Below are 23,942 nucleotides of genomic sequence, written 5' to 3' on the forward strand. Positions count from 1 at the left end.
AGAGGTAACTACCATCAGGGGTAAAGGGAAGGGTTTTTGCTTTTGTAAAGGCGACTACGGTGGTCTGAGACAGTATTTAAATTCTATACGGTGGGACCAACTGATGATGTTACCAACAGCAAATTCAAAATGGAAGCATTCAAAGAATTTATCTTTTAAGCTACTGGGCTTTACATACCAACTAAGAAATATTGTTCAAGGTTTAGGCCTAAATGGATGTCAGATGAACTAATGGCACATATGGCAGAGAAGAAAAATGCATAGGATACATATAAATTAATGGGTGACATGGAAGCCTACGATAGATATAAGCTGGTCTGTAACCAAGTCACAAAGGAGATTAGGCAGGCAAAGGCAGATTATGAGAAATCTTTGGCAAAGGATGCAAAGAAAAACAACAAAGAGTTCTTTACCTATGTAAACTCTAGAAGGAAAGGGATGAATCAGACTGGTCCACTGGATATTGGTGGTTCAACTGTTCATGATCCTGCTCAGGTGGCTAACAAATTAAATGAGTATTTTGCATCTACATTCACACAAGAGGAGTAATTCAGGGAGGGGAATTAAACTTTGGCAGTGAGCTAGATGATTTTGTAATAACTGAGGAGAAAGTGGAGGAGAAATTGATGAAGATAAACATAAGAAAGGCACCCGGGGTGGATGGGATCTATCCAGTTATATTAAAGGAGACAGCAAAGGAAGTAAGCAAACCGTTAGCCATAATTATGAGGCTTCTTTGGACTCGGGGGAGGTTCCCATGGACTGGAGATGTGCAAATGTGACCCCATTTCACAAAGAAGCACTGCAGGATCATCTAGACAAGATTTCAGTTATAGCTCGGACACAGCATGGTTTTGTTAAGGGAAAGTCTTGCCTGACTAATTTGACTGGATACTATGATGTGCTCACAAAGGAACTGGATGCAGGGAATAAATTTGATAATACAGTCCATTCCAGTTATTTGGGACACATTGGGACTAGTGCATTTTGGCCCGATTAAGTGGCTGCCCCAATTATCCGAAGTTTCACATACATAGTTAAAAATACAATGTACCCCCCACTTTACAATTGGTTCACTGTACAATCAAATCACGTTACGACGAACTCAACATAGTAAAATACCATTCACTGTACGATGTACAGTAAGCGCCGGTCATTGTGATCACGTTTGTGAACTGAATTTTAATTCTATTAAACAGCGATTCTAATTAGCGAAAATAGGAGGAATATTATCCACAGGCTATAAAAGCAAAGATATATTAAGTACAAATTTACCCTTTATTACCTTACCAATTAAAAAATTAAATGATATGTGAAAATCGGAAGAATATACGTGAAAATCGGAATAATTAATACGTACTGTAATATGTACATATGAACTAGTTCACATTTCTGTTCAATGACATTTGTGGGTGGGGGTTAAAATATAAAAGAGTAAAAAGATAAGCAATCAATAACAAAGAACATGGCGCACACAAATTGCATGTAACACAATACGCGCAAGTGAGAACGGAGTAACAAGTTACAAAGCTTTAAAAATATGAATGAAGAGAAGATCTGAAAATTAATTTTTTTATATGATTGAAGATTTCATGGAAGTGTAAACCACATTTCACCATAATAACCCACCGAATTCCAGCTGTCGGTATTATCGCAAATTCAATAAGATTGAGTTTACTGTCCGTTTATGATAGATTTCACTAACAGAAAAGCCCAATAAACAGGTGACTGCTAATTGTTTTTATTGTTTTATGGTCGTGACCTCCAGAATTTCGACCGAACCACATGGTACCGTCGGAGACAATTATAGGGTAATCTCCAGTGCTGCGGTCTTCTGCCCCGATTAAACAGCATCCTGTCCCAATTAAGCGAAGTAAACCCTGGCTATTTTCTCGATTGGTTTCTGTTTTTTAAGATTTGCCCCAAATAAACGGCTGCCCCGATTAACCGGTGGCCCAAATAACCGGAATCCACTTTATTATATATTTGGATCTTAGAAAGGCATTTGATACTGTTGCACATGGAAGACTGCGGAACAAATTGGAGTAGTGTGGCACTGGAGGCAAATTGCTGCTATGGATAAAGGGATAGTTGAGTGGGAGAAGACAGAGAGTGGTAATCAATGGACACTGCTCATTGTGGACTAATGTTATTAGTGGAGTCCCTCGAGGTTCAGTGTTGGGTCCATTGTTGTTTTCTGTATTTATAAATGATATTGATGATGGTATAACAAGCTTAATGGCCAAGTTTGCAGACGATACGAAGGTTAGTGTTAAGGACACTAACTGTCATTAGCGTCCTTAACACTAACCTGCACTTAACATCTGCCTGCACAATTACCTGAGGGTAATTGTGCAGGCAGATATGAAGTTTTCTGAACAGTGCAGATGGTCTGCAAGAGTAGCTCATGGTGTCTTGTCAATGATATACAGGAATTTTTCTAGCAGGGATAAGGAGGTGATTATCCCCCTGTAAAAGGCAATGGTCAGGCCACGCGTTGAATACTGTAAACAGGTTTGGAGGCCTCATTTTAAGAAGGATGTAGAGCTGTTGGAACGAGTACAGAGAAGGGCAACAAGATTAGTGAATGGAACAAAGGGTTGCTCTTAGGAAGAAAGGCTTAAGTTTTGCAAATTATAGTGTCTGGAGACTAGGCACCTGCGAGGGGATCTGATTGAGGTGTATAAAGCCTTTAATGATTTGAGCATTCTCAATGCTGATGGGATTCTTCTTCTTGCTCAGAATAATCGCCTGAGAGGGCATAAATTCAAATTGAGGAAAGACAGATGTAGGATAGATGTGCGGGCTGAAAATTAATTTCTGTTCAATTAATGTCTGTTCCACCAACCACCCGCTGGCCTTTAGCCAGCGGGTGGTTGGTGGAACAGACTTCCATCCTTTGTTGTGGAAGTTGATAGCCTAAATAAATTTAAGGCTAAGCTGGACAGGTATTTGGAAAGAACAGAGGGGTGAAATGGGAGCGTTTTTTTTTTTTTTTTTTTGGCTGATGCTGCATAAGCTTGCTTTCTTGCATCATATGCCTCTACTAATGCTAATGCCTCCAGACTTGTATACAGTAGTCAAGGTGTGGCCTGACCATTACCTTATACAAGGGGATAATGACCTCCTTATCCCTGCTAGAAAAATTCCTGTATATCATTGAAAAGACACCATGAGCTACTCTTACAGACCGTCTGCACAGCTCAAAAAACTTCATATCTGCCAGTATAATTACCCCCAGGTCCTTTTCACTCTCTACCACTGTCAGTGTCATAGAAGAGCAAAACTATAAAGCTTTTACATCTTTCACACAGAAAGTATTCGAAATGCGCAGAGCAATGCAAAGAATGGTAATTCAGCCCCCCCCAGCAATTAAACAATAATCAATAGTAAAATTGCCCAAGTTTTCCACCACGCCCAGACGATGACTTAACTGATAGCAGTATTCTGCAACCTGACATGACAAACCTTCCCAGGACTACCCTGCCATGTGTAGGAACCTGGGGCCCCATGCCAAATAAGTAACCACGTAGGGAAGGAAGATGTACAGGCAGCCAGGGGAGCAGTTTAGCTGAAAAATATCAGTAGGCTAGTAGCAAAGGGATGCAATGTAGAATGAATGAATGAGAATGAAAGACAATGAATAGGCTGGGAACCGAGTGAACTAGGAATTATGGTAAAAGGGAATAAATGGCAGTTTTGGTGAAAGAAAGAGTGACCTAGCATGATGGAAAGAGAGAGTGAATGGGAATGAGTGGAAGAGCAAATGTAATTGGCCGAAAGAATACAAAGTTAAAAATAACTTACATTACTCTTTATATATACTGTACCAACAAACATTTACTAACCACATCAACACTATCACTGCATTCTCCACTGGCCTGCAAAAAAAAAAAAAAAACTTGCAGCTAAGCCTGCACCACAACTGAAGAATAAAAGTAAGTTGAGGTGCCCAGAGAGTGCAGTGCAGAAAGTAAGAGTCGAATAAATGAGATGAGAGCTAGAAGAATGAATAAAAGTGTAAGCGTGTGAGAAAAAGAACACAAACCATAAATGCTACAGATAAGTACACACTAACCCTAGTTTTAATTAGTATTTAAATTTACACTACACATCATTGCATCCCCTCCTGGTGTGTGAGAAAAAGATGAATGAGTTGAGTGAAAAAAAAAAAAAAATAAAATATATATATATATATATATATATATAAAAAAACTTGGAAAAAAATTATAAAATAAGAAAAAAGTACTTTAAAAAAATATATATATATATATATTAAAAAAATAATAATAATAAATAAATAAATAAATAAAAAAAAAAAAAGAATGCAATTAGAGTGAGAATGCAGATTATGAATGAAGTAAATGTGTGTCTCTCCCACCCCCTCGCCTGGTGGGTTCCCCACTGCCAGCTAACATATCCCACCCCCGGATATGGGGGTGGGATGTGTTAGCTTAACCTTCATACCGGATTCAACACTCCTTGGACATGACACCGACGAAGACATTCTGCGGCTTTGCTGCCAACGCACCATTGGCGATCTGAACTGGGTACTCTAACCTGGTTCCCTTTAAAACCCCATCCCCAGGCAGGGGAGGGAGGAGACGGATCTCTGTCTCCTCTCCTCCCTGCCTACCCCCCATACTTCGCCTGGTGGGGCTCGCCTCCACTGACCTCTTTAGGGATGCCTACTCTATGTTCCCTATTCTTCTATCTGTTTTCCCCCCAGTCTTCAGTCTCCCTCCCTCTCTCACTAAATCGACCGAGTACACCCTTAACAATGCTGCCAAATTCTAATCAACGTCTAAATTCTACTGGTTTCCTGTAAATCTCTAAGACAACTAACACTATTAGCTTTTATCTAGCATATAGCCTCACATGTCTAAATTTAATAACATCAAAATTTTGCCCGACCTATTTGGCCTTTAACACATCTCTTTAGCGTTCAACCCCAACCAGCGATTTCCTAACAGCAATCCCATTAAGCATTAATGTCAAATGCAATTTTTTTTTTTTTTTTAAATAGGTCCTAGCCACTGAAATCCCAGGAAACTAGGTGGCAGGACCTGCCAGAGCAATTTGTTGTGATACTGGATACACCTGGCTAGCCTCCACGTGGCAGGGTATGGGCAACGTAGGGCCCCACTAGGGGCCTGGCTGCCAATAAGCCGGATAAACAATGGGCACAACAAATCACACTGCACAGACACGGCCCACACACTTTCAAGTCTCTGGCTTGACAGTGTACTGTCCTCGATACAGTGAAACACACGCGGAGATGGGAGAAATCCCAGGTGCAGTCTGACACGAATATACCTTATGTCAGTGTAGTACCACAGAGTTCATACGTTACTCTGGGGTTACTACTTCCCATATGTAATACTTTACATTTGTCAATGTTAAACTTCAGTTGCCACCTCTCAGCCCATCTGCTCAACTTTTCCAGATTCTGTTGCAGCAGTGTACATTAGTGTCATTAACAATCCTGCCGACCTTCGTATTGTCTGCAAACTTGGACATTAAGCCATCATCAATATCATTAATGAATACAGAAAACAACAATGGACCCAATGAACCCTGGGGAACTCCACTAATAACATTAGTCCACAAAGAGCAGTGTCCACTGATTTCCACTCTCTGTCTTCTCCCTCTCAACTGGGGCTTATAATACCGGTCAAAATCTTAATACCAGTATTTCGGTATTTTTAATTTATGAAACCGGGATACCGGTATTCCAAAAACAAACGTTTTTCTCAATAAATTTTGATGACAGTTAGGTCCAATAAAGTAAGGAAAAAACAAGTACTGTAATTACTTGAATTCAAGTTTTAAATAAACATTTATTGCAATAAGAAATATTTTGAAAAAAAATCATTAAAAATAAAGTTATTCTAAACACAAAAAAATATATATTGTTACTGCAAAGTTTAGTTATGTTTAAACATCCACACTACCTGTTTGAATAAAGTGAGCTCTTAAGAAACATAAGCAATCAATAGTATGATCATTTAAAATGAATATAATTTTGGTACATATTTGATTAGCGGCAGAAAACGCCCTTTCGGATTCTATTCTGGTACTATTGTACTGAGATAATCGTAGACGATCTCAGTCCATATTTTCTAGGCTTTGAACTTTTTTAGCAAAAATAGTTAACAGTATTTCATTAATTTCCAACTCAAGTTCATCTTTTAAAATCTCATTGGAGTCAGACAATTTCTTATTTTGGAAAGAATTTGCGAAACACTGATGTTCTGTTCCATGTTGGTCTTCCATGGTTAAATTATGTTTGTCATTTTCTGAAGGAGAAAGACGTTTTATTCAGCGAAGTATAATTTTCACTATAGTATCTTTACTGAGTCTGGGAGAGAGCAAAGAGTGGGGATAAGAAATAGAGTGCAGTTAAGGAATTCTTTACATATATAAATGCAAAGAAGAGAAGGACAAATCAGATCGGACGCATATGTAATTGCGTGGGATAGTATTTTAGCAAATAACAAAGTAACTGTGGAGTTCATCTGCAACTGATGTTGCAGATGAACTCGAAAGTTACTTTTCATCAATATTTACAGAAGAGAAACCCCTCCATGTCAATGAGAAATTATGGGAGTGAAGTTGAAAAAAATTTAATTAATGATGTTGAAATTTCACATGTTGATTTAATGAGAAAACCTTCGCACCCACAGGCGAGTAAGGCTCCTGTGGCTGATGGTATATACCCTATAATCTTAAAGGAGGCGGCAAGTGAGTGCATTGAACCATTAAGGCTAGTTATGAGAGCATCACTGGACTCAGAAGAGATTCCGTTGGATTGGTGTAAATTGGAACATAAAGGCAGTTCTAGGAATGTAACGGGAAATTACCGACTGGCCAGTCTAACTTCAGTAATAGGGAAAATCATGGAGGCAATGATCAAGGGTGGAATTCAGGATCATTTAGATGGAAATGGAATTCTGTAGGATACACAGCATGGTTTTGTAAAGGGAAAATAATGTTTAACAAATCTGGTTAGCCATTTTGACAGGTCACTCGTGAGCTGGATTTAGAGAATAATTTCGACATTGTTTATTTAGATATCAGCAAAGCATTTGACTCAGTCCCACATGAGTGGTTATTTTATAAGTTTGAGTAGGCTGGAATCATAGGGAAAATCCTTAGATGGATAGCACGATGGCTTGAGGGCACCAGGCAGGGGGTTGTGATAAATGGTTATTCCTCAGATCAGGTTAATGTAAGAAGCAGGGTTCCCAAAGGATCAATATTGGGACCACTGTTGTTTTTGATTATCTTAAATGACATCTATGAAGGGTTATAGGGTGTGATGTCTAAACTTGCAGATGTTATAAAGATCACTAGAGTATTTAATGATCGCTGCCAAGCAGAGCTTCTTCACAGTGACCTAGATAGACTTCCGGGATGGTCAGAAAAGTGGCAGATATATGCTTTAATTCAGCAAAATTCAAGGTCTTACACCTGGAGAACAGTGACCCCAAAATAACTTATACACACGGTGGAGTTCAACTAAAGTCAGTAGTGGAGGAACGGAACTTGGGAGTTACGATACGGTCAGACATGAAGTTGTCCGAGAATTGTGGTCAGGTTGTAGTGTTGCATGGTGTCCTATCGATGATTTATCGACCATTTGCTAGTAGAGATAAGGACTTCATAATCACATAAAGGTGATTTTATAACCTTTATGTGATTAAATTATAAACTATTTTTTTTAAATTAGTACCGAAAAACTGGTATTTTTGTATCAATACCGCTATTTGAATACTGGAAAAAAAATGACCGCGATCTCGGTATTGTAAGCCCTACTCTCAACCATCCCTTTATCCATAGCAGCAATTTGCCTCCAATGCCACACTGCTCTAATTTGTGCAGCAGTCTTCCATGTGCAACCGTATCAAAAGCCTTTCTAAGAACCAAATATATGCTATCAAAATTATTCTTTGCATTCAGTTCCTTTGTGACTACATCATAGTATTCAATCAAATTGGTCAGACAAGACTTCCCCTTAACAAACCCATGCTGTGTCGAGCTATAACTAAAGTCTTGTCTAGATAATCCTGCAATGCTTCTTTAACCAGTGCCTTCATTAATTTCCCTGGAACAGAAGTTAAGCTAACAGGTCTGTAATTACCTGTGTCTCTCTTTGATCCTCCTTTGTGGATTGGGGTCACATTTGCACATTTCCAGTCAATGAGTACCTCCCCTGAGTCCAAGGAAGCCCTCATAATTATGGCTAAGGGTTTGCTTACTTCATTTGCTGCCTCCTTTAATATAACTGGATAGATTCCATCCACCCCAGGTGCCTTTCTTATGTTTATCTTCAACAATTTCTCCTCCACTTTACTCTCAGTTATTCCAAGATTATCTAGCTTACTGCAGAGTTTAATACACCTCTGGCATTCTCCTCCCTAAATAACTCCTCATGTGTGAATGCAGATGCAAATCTCATCAAAACTGCAGATGCATTGTTGATGAGATTAGGATTAAAGGTAGATACAGAGAGGAATAAAAAGAAATAAGAAGTTATAATGTAATATTAAAACTAAATTAAAATGTCCACTGGGCAAGGACTCGTTTGTTTGTTTGTTATTTGGTTTTTAGGAGCATTGGCAACTAAGGCCATATTGCTCCGGGGATATGCGGTGGTCATTCCCTGACCTTTCTGCATCCTCCGTATTTGGTGGTCATGGGCTCGAACCCCGGTCTAATCAAGAAGCGTGTACTACGCACTGCCACTCCTGCCCACCTGGCTATGGAGGCGCCTGCAAGGACTCATATAACCTTTCTATGGAATAATAGACAATGTATGCCCATTGGAATAACTATTTACATACTCTCACAGTGGTAGTTTTTTCTAGCCCTGTGGTGCAGTGGAATCAATTTTTGACTATTTGGGAAAATCAATAATTAACTAGACTGAATTGAATAGTGGGGTGAAACAGGCATGTGTATATTTGTGATATGATTTTGTTTATGTCAAATAATATGCCATAAAAATAAAATGCTTATAAACTATTCAGGGAAAATTTGTGGAGAAATGTATTAAAGGATAAAAGGAAAAAAAAAGGGGGGGGGGGAGAAGTGGGCGGAATATTCCAACAGAAAATTATTGATTTCTAAAATGAACTGTAGGATTAGTTGCTATGGGCTTAAAATTAGGCCACTCAGAGCAATAAACCAGGTGGACTAATTGGGGTTAAAGCCTTTCTGTGACCCAATTTGGATTAATGCCAAGGTGATGTTCAGCTATATTGCCCTGAATAGCCACATTCATATAATATTTGTTGAATTTAACGAGCATATTATTTGCAACTAAATTACTAATTCTTCTTCCAGTCACACAGCTCCCTGAGGAGCTGTTGTGGCCACCAACAAATTCTTCCAACTGCATCAATCATGTGCTCTACAAGCGGCATCGCAAAGTGTCATGCCCAGAAGTTCACTGATCCCACCCTTCCATCTAGTTGCAGGTCTTCCTCTGCACCTCTTCCCCTCGATTTTTCCTTCCATTATATTCTTCAACAGAAAGTTTTCCCTTCTTACTATATGACCAAAAACTCGAGTTTTCTTTTGTTGATGATATGAAGAAGAATTTCAGGCCTGCCAATTTTATTCAATACCCCACTCATTTGTTCTTCGATTCTAAGTTCTAAGTAAGAAATACGTAGTATTCTCCTGTAACACCACATTTCAAATGCCTTAATTTTCTTCCTGTCAGCTCTTTTCAGATTCCATTCTCCACATCCATAAGTGGCAACTAAAAAAATTAACAAATCAATGATTCTTAGTTTCGTCTTTAGGGAGAGATCTTGATCTTTCCATAATTTTGTCAGATCAGTGACCAACATTGTAGCAATTGCCTGTTGTCTCTTTACATCATTTGAGCAGTCACTATTTTTATTTATTCTTGACCCTAAGTAATCAAATTCATCAACTTCTTTGATATCTTTGCCCATTAACCTTCACTTTACTGGAACTGAGATTATCACCAATCACCATAATTTTAGTTTTACACACATTCAGAAACAATGCTTTTTTCTTACTTGCTTCACATACTCTCCTCAGAGTTTCTTTAAGATGATCATTAGAATTACACATTAGTACATCTGTATAACGAAGGTTGTTTTATCTTCACTCCTCCAATTTTGATGCCAGTCTCTAAATCTTCCAAAACTTCATGCATGATATCATCAGCATAAAGATTAAAAAGGAGAGGTGACAAAATACAGCCCTACCTGACACCATTACCTATTGTGAAAAAGTCCATATTTCCCATGTTGGTTCTCACAGTTCCTTCCTGTTCCTAGTACAGTAGCTTAATCAGCTGAATTATGTGGATTGGGAAACCCATATTAGTCATCATTTCTCATGTTGAACACAATCAAATGCTTTTGCATAATCTATAAAACACAAAACGACTGGAACATTGAATTCGTTGCATTTTTCAATAATCAGTCATAGACTTAAGATCTGATCTCTGGTTCCTCTGCCCCTTCTGAAACCTGCTTGCTCTTCTGACGTTTCTTCTTCAAGTTTTCTTGAGATTCTGTTTAATATGATTTTAAGAAGAATCTTGCTAGCATGAAAAATTAGGCTAATAGTCCTGTAATTTGAGCAAATTTTCAGATCTCCTTTTTTTGGTAAGGGAATGCAAATTGATTTCTTCCAATCTGATGGCCACCATCCTGTTTCCCAAATTTTTACAATTGTTTTATGAAAAAACTCAGCACCCTTCACACCTGTAGCTTTTATCAATTCTGATGGGATTTCATCAATTCCAGGTGACTTGTCACACGTCAGTTCTCTGATGGCTTTTTTGACTTCTTCCTTCAGCGGAACTGGTTCATGGTCACACTCTTGAAAAGGGAGTGGCAGATCCTTAGTATCCGCAGGTGCTTGGAAGAGCTGCTCACAGTATTCTTTCCACATTCCTTTATTTGCATTCTCCTCTGTTAAAATTTCCCCTTTGGAGTCCTTAATTACATTAAGTTTTGGTCGGAACTTTTGTCTTAAGGATTTAATTCCATCGTACATCTTCTTAGCATTGTTTTGTTTGTTGTGGTATGATTTCTTTACACTTCCGATTGTTTGTCCTGGCTTAAACATCACTTGATGACTTTACTTAGTTCCTGATACTCTTCGTTTCCTTGTATACCCTGGGCTTTTGCAGTTCTTCTCTGTTCAATAAGTTTAAAAGTGGCTTCTGTAATCCATGACTTCCTGATCTTTGACCTTTCTCTAATGTATCTATTTGCTGAATCCTTAATAATGCTTTTTGTATTTTCCCACATTTCCTCATGCAGCATATCATCATCTAGTTCTAATAGAGCTTGAAAACGATTGCCTGTTTCAAGTGTATAATCGTTTGGAATATTTTCTACATCCAATTGTCTAGGGAAAACCTTATTCATGATCTTTTTCAGCTTCAGCTTGAGAATGATGTGGAGTAGCTGATGATCACTACCACAATCTGCTCCAGGAAGTGTTTTTTGCTGTGATTACAACACTGGAATGCCACCTTTGCTGCATAAGGATGTAATCAATCTGATTCCTTGTTTTATGATCAGGAGATTTCCATGTGTAGAGCCTTCTCAAGTGCTGCTGAAAGCAGGTTTTACATATGACAAAATTCAATTAAACTTTCACCCTGTTCATTTCTAGTGCTAATGTATTGTCAATGTATCTGAAGAATTTAATGCTGTCTTTCATTTTATACTCATAGTAGTGTAAGTAAAGCTTTAAACTTTATTCTATAAAGTTTGTGTTAGAAATAAATTTGGTATTGGTGACAATTAAATTTAGTTTAGCCTCCAGTTTTTTAATGGGGTTTTTAACGTAGCTATTTCTACACGAGGTAATAAATCTACTGCCTACTGGGACTTTGTGGAATTTCGGAATCCAGTAAATGAATGGAAATCTTAAATTATCAATTTTTAATTTAACTTTTTTGTGTAGTGCCATTAGTATTTTTGCAATGGTATTAGTGTGTCAATAAAATAAATCATTCATTATAAAGTAAGCCAAATAGAAAGTATGATGGCTGATCAGAAATAAGGTTGCGATAAATGTACTTTCATATATGTGTCAAAGTTTAATAATTAAACGTTGCAGATATATTTATTCTTATCAATCAGACATAATTTCAAAATTTATTACCCACAGAGGGCAGAATAGTTTAAAGGGCGAACTGATTGAAAATGTGGTCTCACGAGAAACTTTATGGAGTTATCTGAGCAGCAGAAATTCATCAAATTGTTGAGGTTTAAGGTGAAGCACCAATATCACGTCTGTATAGGAATGAATAGTGTAGAAGGTTATCAACAAATTATTGATGCCAGATGGAGTGGCAAAACAAGCGGCTGAAGCTACCACAGAGAACAACATGTCATATGGAGCATATGAGTAGTACCATCCACAATATTCTCAGCTATCATAAGGTGTGTTTCATGGATCCTAGAGTGTCAAATGAAAACAAAAAAGCTAAATGTGTGACAAGTTGCCTTGTACCTCTGTAGAGATACTCAGGAGGAAATAATTTTCATCAGTTTAATAATGCACCACTTCACATAAAAAAAAAGGGACTTAATACAGTGGAAACAGACTAACTTGCCACAGGCAAAAAAAGTCTATGAAAAAATGATACATAGCCAGGAATTTCAACAGGGGACTACTCCTGACCATGTATCAAGCACTGTGTTTCCAAACTTATCTATAGTATTATAAAAGTGGGTGGGAGCAAATATGCGGCCTTTATCGTAATACTAACAGACAAGGTAGTCCCTATGCAGTGTAAAAATTAAGTTAATAATGTAATTTTAAATTTAATATAAATTTACAAAAGTGTAATGTGAAATATAATACAAACGTTTGTACCGTGCGGAAGGGGTAAAAAGTAATTAAATTAAAGTGGTTAAAAAATTTAAAAATTCAAATATACAGCAGAGAAATTTGATCAAAAAGTGTGGACAAGCAAATGGTATAGGGAATGGTAAAATTCTTGGGGTGGGGAAGGGAAGAAAAGGATGGTCAAAGGAGGCAAAAATAGCGATAGGATGCAGGATAGGCGGAGCGTTCGTATCCCCCTTGTATTACACTAATAATTCCTGGCTATGTATCTGAAATTCCTGACTATGTATCATTTTTTCATTTACTGTATACAGATTTTGCATATTTGCCATCCCTTGATTCAACCTCTTGCTAAAATTGCCCTCCCATATCTGAATACTGTTATTTATTTATTTGTATAAAATTATTTTTGTATATTGTTTGCTTCCTCAGTCCCAGTTCATTTTTGTACTAGGTTTTTCAAATTCTTTCACTTTTTCACACTACTTCACTTCCAATTTCTACTATCCCTTAAACTTCTCTTAGTTCAGGCACTTTTTTTGTGTATTTTTCATTTCCATTTTCACAGACACTTTATTTACATTAAAAACCACACATTATTTATATATATATTTTTTTACAAGTTCTTCAATGAAAATTTCTTTGCATATAACAGCCTTTGTAACTTTACTTTCCAACACAATAAGTAACAGTTTATTTTGAATGACTAATGTAAATTAACAAATGCACAAAATTTTACCTGTTCTAATTGCTTTTCTAACTTGCGAATTTCTGACAGGTGTAGTTCACTGAACAAATCTCCAACAGTTGAAGATTGAGAGGTACCCATTTCTTCTTCTAACAGTGACAAAAAAAAAAAAAAAAAAGGAAAGTGGAAAATAATAGGTAAGCTGCTGGGTTGTATTTTATCAATTTACTTACATGTTTTGATATATTTTAATGAAAAGCTTATCTCATGTTATGGTGATAAATTGGTACATTTACTAGTATTCCTGAAACTTAGCAAGTTTCACATTGATCATTAAATAATTATTGATAAATTTAAGCTTTATTAACCTTTCTACTGAGAAATGAAATAAATAAATTACCCCAGTTAAACCTCTCCTGAAAAAAATTTTGCAAAAAATCCTGTTCAGATCTTGTTTATCTTTAATAAACAGTATGAAGTTTGCATCAGCAGCAGCAGTCAAATCTTTTTTATGTGTAACAATGCAAATGATTAGGATCAAAGGTCATAATGGTATTTTTGATGCAAAAACATCTTTGGCAGAGCCTACTAAATTTTTCGGACTTAAGTAAAACTGATTGGTAATGAAAATGCGAGACAGAAATAATGCAAATGACGTCACTTCCTAGATGACGCTAAGTCAGTCACTCAGCAGAGTAAGCAGAGGATGTGAGTATAAAACGTTACATCATTCATACTAAATATTTCAGACTGAAGTAAAACTGATTGGTAATTAAAATGCGAGACGCAAATGACATCACTTTCTAAATGATGCTAACGACACTAACTCAGTCACTAAAGTTTATTCGGTAGAGTAAGTAGCAGACATGAGCATAAAATGTTACATCATTCATAACTTCGGTTCTAGCTGTTTGATTTTAAAAATTTAAACTGTTTTAATTTTCTTTTGTTGTTTACTATTGAATTGTGAAATGTGTTGAAAATACAATCTCAAGTGTACATTTCCTAAGGATATTTTCACATAAAATAAAACACCTTTCGTGCGTATGGGTAAACATGCTAATTTTTATATATTCTAGCATTTGTTTCATCTTTCAGAAGTATATATATAATTTCACTTAAATGGAAAGTCAATCATGCAGAAAGCCTCAAAAGCATTTCAAACATTTATGCATTTAGTCATATATATTCTAAGGATTAGAATCTTTCAGTGATCATAATTTTTACTTAAATGGAAGGTAAATCATACAGAAACTCCCAAATTCATTTCAGAAAGTTATGCATTCATTCATATATTCCAAGCTTTACATGGAATATATGAATGAATGGATATGCCATATGTTTTTTATGTCACTAACAAAGAAAAGTAATCTTGATTAATTAGATTATCAAATAAGATTAAATATACTTACTTTCATCTACTGAACCAGAGGTCATAAATGTAGCTTCTATTTGTTTTAATACAGGTGTATCACCTTCACCCTCTTCTTCTTCAGTTCTGTTTCCATCTTCATGTCCTAAATCTAATGATTATGCACTTTTAATTTACAAGATAAGCAGCACATGATTTATATAAACTCGTTCTTTATTTATTAATATACATTCAAAAAGTTGTTGGAGATGTATCATAATAAATTTTGAATAGATGGGATAATGTAATGCATTCTCTTAGCAGCACAGACATGCTATAAGAGTTCATTAAGTTCTGTCTGTAATATACAGAAACTTTTGCCATCAAGTACAAAGAGGTGATTACTTCACTTTATATAAGATTATGCTACTTCTTGGATACTGCATACAGATTGGAAACACCACAGAGAAGAGTAACAAGATTGACAGGGAGCACCAGAGATACAGAACCCTAGTTTTTCTCTTATCAAGAAAAACTAGGGTTCTGTAAGTTGCACTGTCTGGAAACTAAGCATCTGTGGTGTTGTCGTTATTGTATGGTTTCAGGCATATCAAACTTTGGCCATATTGCACCCTTGTGTATTATGTCTGTACATTATCTATTCATGAGCCAATTTGCACATTGTGAGGGCTGAAAAACTCAGAACTCATGGGAAGAACTGTACTCCATCCACCTAACTGCGGCCTCAATTGAAGAGGACTTCGGAAATTCTTTCAGTCATCAACAGGAATCAAATACAGACCTCTCCAAATGAGTGGCAAATCATGAAACCACTATACTTTTATGGAAGACTGTGTGATGACTTAATCTGAGCATTTAAGATTTTAAAAGAGTAAAATAAACTAAATGATGATAACATTTTTATTCTTTCTGAGCTGACATACATAATGGGATATCAATTTACATTGAAAAAGGATGGAGGCAGAATGCAGAAATTTGCCTTTGGCCAAAAAAGCAATTAATTACCACTTAGTGGTGAAGTGAGCAGTTTGAACATATTTAAAAAAGGATTAGACAAGTGATTAGAAGAAAAGGACAAATAAAACAGGTAAAAAGTTCCCTCCCTCCCCCAGCTGATGCTGTATTATCTTTTGATAATTTGAATCTATATCTCCTTCTTTGTACTATCTTAGAAAGCAAAAATCTCCCATCGTTAAGTTTGCTTAAACCTTTTAAAGCTTTAAATGTCAGATCCCCTCACAGATATCTAGTTTACAACCTTTACAGCTTGCAGAACTGGAGTCTCTTTCTACCTTGTTGCAATCAACAAAAGGGTACCTATATAGGTACCCTTTTGCAGATCTCACCAGTGCATTGGTTGTATTTGGATGCTTTCAAGAAGCTTGATGTCTTTTTTTTTTTTTAGGTGTGGTTTCCATACTTGGATACAGTATTCCAAATGTGGCCTTATAAAGTGGAATTATGACCTCCTATCTCTGTAAGAAACCTGCTCAATAAATCATAGATAGGATACTATAGGCTCTCCATGCCACTTGTCTGCACTGCACACAGATTTTCATATCCACCTATATTGTGATTCTCAAATTCTCTTTTCCTGTAGTGTTTTTAATTCTACCCCTCCAAGTGCATAAATTATTCTGGAGTTTTTATTTCTCAAGTGTAAAACCTTACATTTTGCAGAATTAAAATACAAGTGTTGCTTATCCTATCTATACTGCCACTGAAGCCTAAGTCATTCTGATGGAGCAATGTTCAGTACTCATCATTAACCCACTCTACCAATCTTTATATCAACTGCAAATTTTGATATCATTCCTTGCATCCCATCATTGATATCAATTAAGAAAATCAGAACAGCATCATTCCAAGCAGAGATCCTCCAAGGGACTCCCCACTACTAACCCTAGCCCGCTTTTAAGAGTAACTATTTATTACAACCCTTCCTGCTATGTGACCATTCCATAACCCATCTAATGAGCTTATCTGTGATTCTAATATGTTCCAACTTATATAGCAATCCTTAGTGTGGGACTGAGTCAAATGTTTTGCTGAAGTCCAAATAAACAATATCAAAGCTATTTCCTGCATTCAGCTCATGAGTGACACTGTCATAATAATTAATCTCTTCAGTTCAGTTTTTGTAAACATTTAATGACACAGCAATGAATGCATGAGGTACTGATGAGACTCCATCATATAAAAACATTTCCCACATAGAAATAAAGTTATCATATATACAGGCCTTTCAATACCCCTCAAGGCACTCTGAAAATAGGTTACATATAAAAGAATCACTTATTAGTAAATACCACCCAAGAAACAAGAGATAAAAGTGTCACTTTTATCAAATAAAATATAATTGCAGTTTTTGTATTTGCAATTAACAGCATAAGAAAGTTTTTGATGTTGCATAGGAACTTTTATATGATTTATGTAAGAATTAGAAGCTCTATGAACCCTGTACAATTGCAATTGCTTATTACTCAAGACTTTCTGTTCCATAATTTGGGGTTAGGTTTTCTGCAATTACATATATTATAAACTAGGATCAAAATATTGCTGTATTTTGTTTCAGACAAGTTTTTAGAGAGCACTTTTCAACCATTAGTATCTATTCAAAAATTTTTTTTTAAATATTCCTACAGGGCTGTGCTAAAAGTTTCTAATGATGGGATATTGTGAATGCTCAGACTGGGGAGAGGGAAAACTGATAGGATATGTTCATAATTGATAGAAGAATCTGCAATATCCCATTTACCTATCTGTATTACCAAATAGTGAAGGGATCCTTGCTGCCAGATGCAGAAAATTAAGAATGAGAATGATTACTTTTATTTTTAATCTAAAGTAGACACTTAATGCTTGACCAATAAAACAAAACATTAGTGGTTTTCTTCTTAGCAGAAATACATTACCTTGTAGATTTTCATTACAACTATTAAGGATACTTTCAGTAATGAACAACTAGGATTATTTTGTTGTTTGTTTTTTTGAACTAGTGTAAACAGATTATATTTCATTAAAACTATTAATGAACCAAAAATATTGTAATTTCTATTATGAACAACTAACTTTATTTCCCTCCTTTTTTTCACTAATGTAAACATAAATTATATACTCATCATTTCCAACTACAACCATGATTTAAATTATTAAAATTATCATACGCAAGAAGATTCATTTGGCATTACATAAATGCTACAGCATTGCAGCTGCTACAAGCCTAGGGAGAAGGCTGAGCAGAAAGAAAAAAATAAAAAAGAAACATTTAACAACCACATTGTTAAAATGACAATCAGCAAATTAATGCATTTAATTGGGACAGGACTAACAACCTCAGAATTTTTCAAGTTATCTGGTATTACATTTCACCTTATATTTCTTTCTATCTACTTCTAGCTTTTCACTTCATGAACTATTACATTTTCAAGTGAAAATAGAGGATCATACTGCCTATAAAAACTGTCTTTCAACTTTTATATTTTCCAGACATGAACTTTATGAAAAGTTATTTATTGTTCATAAATTAAAACTTGGAATTAAAGTAACTTTAAATTACATACCCCAAACATTATACACATAAGCTATCCAGGTTCCAGCTATTGAGATAGGAATGACAACCCCTAAAAACCTAAGTTATAATTTGAATATGCTCTTTCTTCTCCTTCACTTCTGATATGGCGCCTCCGTAGCCAGGTGGGAAGGCGCAGTAGTGCGTAACACACGCTTCTTGATTAGACCGGGGTTCGATCCCGTCACCACCAAATACGGAGCATGCGGAAAGGTCAGGGAATGATCACCGCATATTCCCGGAGCAATATGGCCTTAGTTGCTAATGCTCCTAAAAACCAAATAACAAACTTCTGATATCTTTGTACTGTCTGTACTTTCTTATTCTATTTATTTATTATTTGTACTTTCTTATTCTTCCATCTCCTGAACTATTGGGTTACGAGGGAATGGAGGTTTCCAATTTTTCCTACAGCCCACTGTTTCACCTCTTTTGGCATAAACCCAGACAAAACCTACTAAACCAGTGCATACCAGCCCTCTGATGCTACTGGACTGTCTTACCTTATTAACCTCCTTAGGACTGCTTTTTTGGGAACAAATGGGCAACATGACAGATGCAGAGTAAAGAAATATTCTCAATTTACACATATGAAATTCCACTTTTGGCAGAAAAATGCACTTCTCTATAAAATTATATGATATTAACATACAACACTCAGTGATAGCTGCTGATGCATGAACTAGTGTAGTATTTACTCAACAATCTTAACAATTGTTCTATCAAACTATCTTATAGCAACAAATGAAGAGGTGGGATGTAATTTGAGATGAGAGTTACAGAAGGAATGTTCCAAAAGTAATTTAGGAAAATTGCCAGTTAATAGAAATTTAGTGGCACCAGGTGCAAATTGCATGAAATATTACTGTAAATGAAAACAAAAACCAACACAAAATGACCATTAGTGAAACAAAAATAAATAAAAATTGCCTGACCATTGTGTCCTACCTCTTCAGAAGGCCAAAAGGTTGACAATGACCGTGGAATCACTGCATTTCAAATATTAAACAAATCAATGAATTGATAGCCATATTAATCAACTGCCAATACAATAAATCTAAATAATGGTGTCACTTATGCAGTGAAAAAATTCATATAATAACAGCATATTCTCCCTACTTTTGTTGCTATAGTTATTTGCTAGTGTATTTTTTCACAATATGCAGCAGATAATGCTTTGCAGCCACTAATGTTTGCTGAAAAATTTTCCATATTCTTTACTTATTTTCTTCCTTACTTATGCTGTGACCCAACCTGATGCAACAGATTTCTCTAAATTTCAATCTTTCAGAATGGTAAATCAATGTATTCTTAGGAATACCAAACTGTTTAGTGATGTCAGTCTTAGAACACATGCCATTATCTACAGCTTGTAAAATCTTAAATTTTGTCTGTGATTGGAAAGCTACCTGCTTTGTACGAGCCATATCAATAAACATAGCCCAGTGGTTTTCAACTGGGGTGCCGCAACAATATTCTTGGGGTGCCGTGTAATTTGGGTTTAAAGTTATTATTATTATTATTTTTTTGAAATTTATATATTTATTTCATTATAAAAAGGGTACAATATAAAGGGTAAGGTACAATATCCATTGTACCATATCTTTTTAATTTTGTGGTAATCTATAATTGATCTTTATTTAGTACCTCTATATAAAGAATAAAATTATTATATAGGTATATATTAACAGTTCGAAAACCACTGTGTTAGGTATTTCTTTTGGCCTAGGAGTGCCGTGAAAAAATTACTGGGACAGTAAGGGCGCCGTGAACCGAGAAAGGTTGGGAACCTCTGACATAATCTATACACACTGTGTAATGAAATGACCTTCTAATTGAAGTTAATTTCATTGTGCCAACAAGTTATTTATTACGGCCAGCCTGAAAGCTCATAAGTTTCAATAAATTAGAGTTATTTCATTTTGATTGCAAATAATGTAATAAAAAAAAAAACTCTTAAGATAGAGTGGGGGAAATTTTAAAAAATTGTTATAGAGAATTTGTTTGTTTTTTAAGGTCATTATAATGAATATAAAATAGCATTTAGCTTATGGAAAATTGGCCTGGACCCACCACATAGGTTGTTATAATGTGCTGGGATGTTTAAAAAGCGGGTCATTATAAAGCATTCTGACTGTTCACATAGTGTCCGTTGTCTTCACCATGTCCATCCTTCCACATGTGATAACTTGGCTCCCAGTGAATGGATTTTCACAAAATTTTATATTTGGCTGTTTTAGAAAGATATGTTGAAGTCAACCCAAATACCATTAAAACTGGATGAATAGAAATTCAGCAGTTATTTCTTTTGTTCATATATATCACATGGGTTATTCATATCTATTGTATATAGTAGCTGAAACATTGAATATTATGTTGTTGCTGTGTACTCATTGGAGGAATGAATGAGTAATATGGTGGATACACAGAAAAGAAATGTTCTCAGTTTGTGCATGTGAAATTTGGAGCTTTTTTTGTTATCAGTTTAATAAATATATAAATCCCAAATTATTACTATTTTCTTATTATATTAATGATTAAATAATTAATATAATGATTATATTAATTATTAAAAGTGATTATTATAATAAGAAAATGTGTTAACTTCCAAAAATCCAGGTGGAAATAAGTAAAGTATATTATAAAAATGTTGACTGCATACTATGAGTTGAGGTACATGTTGCTATTTGTTTATTTTATTAAATCACAGAAGGTCCACAAAATAAGTGTTGCATTTCAATTTTCATTAAAAATCCAGGATGAAATAAGGATTACAAAATGGTGAATGAATATTATGAATTATATCTGCAGAGAAGTGAAAACAATTACTTTTATATATTATCAGTTAATTAAATAGTAATTAATTGGTAATAAGATAATTAGTTATTTAATTTAATCACAGAAAAAGAAAGAATTCAATTAATTTAGGAAATAAAACCTGAATGTGCCTGAATTACAATGTTCTGTATATACATTGCCTAACTTGTTTTTACTTCTGTAGGTACAAATAGTATCAACTATAGTGTACTTAAATTGAAAGAGAGATGCAAATTGGATATATTGTCTTTTAGCCAGAGGGTTATTAAATATTGGAATTATCTGTTAATTTTATAGAACTGCAGCTGTTTTTAATAGGTTCTGATGCTGAATAAGCCTGGTTTCCTTGTACTTATTTTCCTTTATTAATACTAATATTATAATCTTTGTGCAAGTCAGTGCAATTTCTACTCAGAATTCATCACTAATATACCAGTAATAGCAGTAACTACAAATAGAATCTCATTAATGCAGCATCTTGTTCTATGTTCTGCTGGAACGTGCAGGAGCCTGTAAAGCAAGGTGTCTGGGACTTCAGGCCCTGCTGTGGGTCATCATGAAACAAATAAATACATGTGCTGTGTTAGGGTAATAGTTAGGGTATTAGGTTAGGTACCTGCATGTACACTAATGTGGGAGCACTGTAGATAATTTTGATGAATTTGAAGTATGATTAAGCCATCAACTGCAGACATTGTAAGAATAGTGTAAGAAATAGCGTCACTCAAACATAAGTGATGCTGAATTTGAATATGGGCAGTACAAAGTATATAGGAAAGACAGACAGGACAGGTGTGATGGAGGGTGACACAGAAGCCTATGATATATATAAGCTGGTCTGTAACCAAGTCACAAAGGAGGTTAGGCAGGTGAAGGGAGATTATGAGAAATCTTTGGCAAAGGATGCAAAGAAAAACAGCAAAGAGTTCTTTACTTATGTAAACTCTAGAAGAGGATGAATCAGATCGGTCCACTTGATATCGATGGTTCAACTGTTGATAAACCTGCTCAGGTAGCTAACAAACTAAATGAATATTTTGCTTCTACATTCACACAAGAGGAGTTATTCAGGGAGGGGAATACCAGAGGTGTATTAAACTCTGGCAGTAAGCTAGATAATCTTGTAATAACTGACAGTAAAGTGGAGGAGAAATTGTTGAAGATAAACATAAGGCAACTGGGATGGATGGAATCTATCCAGTTATATTAAAGGAGGTGGCAAAGGAAGTAAGCAATCCCTTAGCCATAATTATGAGAGCTTCCCTGGACTCTGAGGAGGTACCCATGGACTGGAGATGTGCAAATGCCACCCCAATCCACAAAGGAGGATCAAAGTGAGACAGGTAATTACAGACCTGTTAATTTAACTTTTGTTCCAGGGAAATTAATGGAGGCACTGGTTAAAGAAGCACTGCAGGATCATCTAGACAAGACTTCAGTTATAGCTCGGACACAGCATGGGTTTGTTAAGGGGAAATCTTGTCTGACCAATTTGATTGGATACTATGATGTGGTCACAAAGGAACTGGATGCAAAGAATAACTTTGATATCATATATTTGGATCTCAGAAAGGCCTTTGATGCTATTGCACATGGAAGACTACAGCATAAATTGGAGCAGTGTGGCATTGGAGGCAAATTGCTGCTATGGATAAAGGGATGGTTGAGCGAAAGAAGACAGAGAGTGGTAATCAATGGACACTGCTCTTCGTGGACTAATGTTATTAGTGGAGTCCCTCAGGGTTCAGTGTTGGGTCCATTGTTGTTTTCTCTATTTATAAATGATATTGATGATGAGCATTAATATATCAGGCTTAATGTCCAAGTTTGCAGACGATACAAAGGTTGGCAGGGTTGTTAATGACAGTACACTGCTGCAACAGGATCTAGAAAGTTGAACAGATGGGCTGAGAGGTGGCAAATGAAGTTTAACATTGACAAATGTAAAGTACTACATATGGGAAGCAGTAACCCCAGAGTGACGTATGAACTCTGTGGTACTACACTGACAGTGGTAGAGAATGAAAAGGACCTGGGGGTAATTGTGCAGGCAGATATGAAGTTTTCTGAGTAGTGCAGACGATCTGCAAGAGTAGCTCATGGTGTCTTGTCAATGATATACAGGAATGAATTTTTCTAGCAGGGATAAGGAGGTGATTATCCCTTGTATAAGGCAATGGTCGGGCCACGCCTCGAGTACTGCATACAGGTCTGGAGGCCTCATTTTAAGAAGGATGCAGAGCTGTGGGAACGAGTACAGAGAAGGGCAACAAGATTAGTGAAAGGAACAAAGGGTTGCTCTTACGAAGAAAGGCTTAAGTTTTACAAATTACAGTGTCTGGAGACTAGGCACCTGCGAGGTGATCTGATTGAGGTGTATAAAGTCTTGAATGGTTTGAGCATGCTCAATGCTGATGGGATTCTTCCTGTTGCTCAGAATAATCACCTGAGAGGGGATAAATTCAAATTGAGGAAAGACAGTTGTAGGATAGATGTGCGGAAGTTTGCCTTTAGCCAGCGGGTAGTTGATTGTTGGAACACACTTCCATCTGTCGTTGTAGAAGTTGATAGCTTAAATAGATTCAAGCCTGAACTTTACAAACATTTGGAGCAAGTGGATGGGTGAAACCTTTAAA

General features: G+C 35.9%; 1 protein-coding gene across 3 annotated transcripts in view; it reads right to left on the reverse strand.

Moving 5' to 3' along the window:
- BicD (Microtubule-associated protein Bicaudal D) overlaps nt 1-23,942 on the reverse strand; it is a 180,472-nt gene that overhangs the window by 35,927 nt on the left and 120,603 nt on the right. For all 3 annotated transcript variants that reach the window (XM_090370923.1, XM_090370925.1, XM_090370924.1), the window contains exons 5-6: nt 14,959-15,069; nt 13,598-13,695 (exon numbers count right to left, since the gene is read on the reverse strand). In XM_090370923.1, the coding sequence (XP_090227049.1) occupies nt 13,598-13,695; nt 14,959-15,069 (209 nt within the window). The remainder of the gene's footprint in view (nt 1-13,597; nt 13,696-14,958; nt 15,070-23,942) is intronic.

The sequence above is a fragment of the Mastigoproctus giganteus genome, chromosome 3 (assembly GCF_048544385.1).
Source record: "Mastigoproctus giganteus isolate SK-2022 chromosome 3, ASM4854438v1, whole genome shotgun sequence".
Lineage (NCBI taxonomy): Eukaryota > Metazoa > Arthropoda > Arachnida > Uropygi > Thelyphonidae > Mastigoproctus > Mastigoproctus giganteus.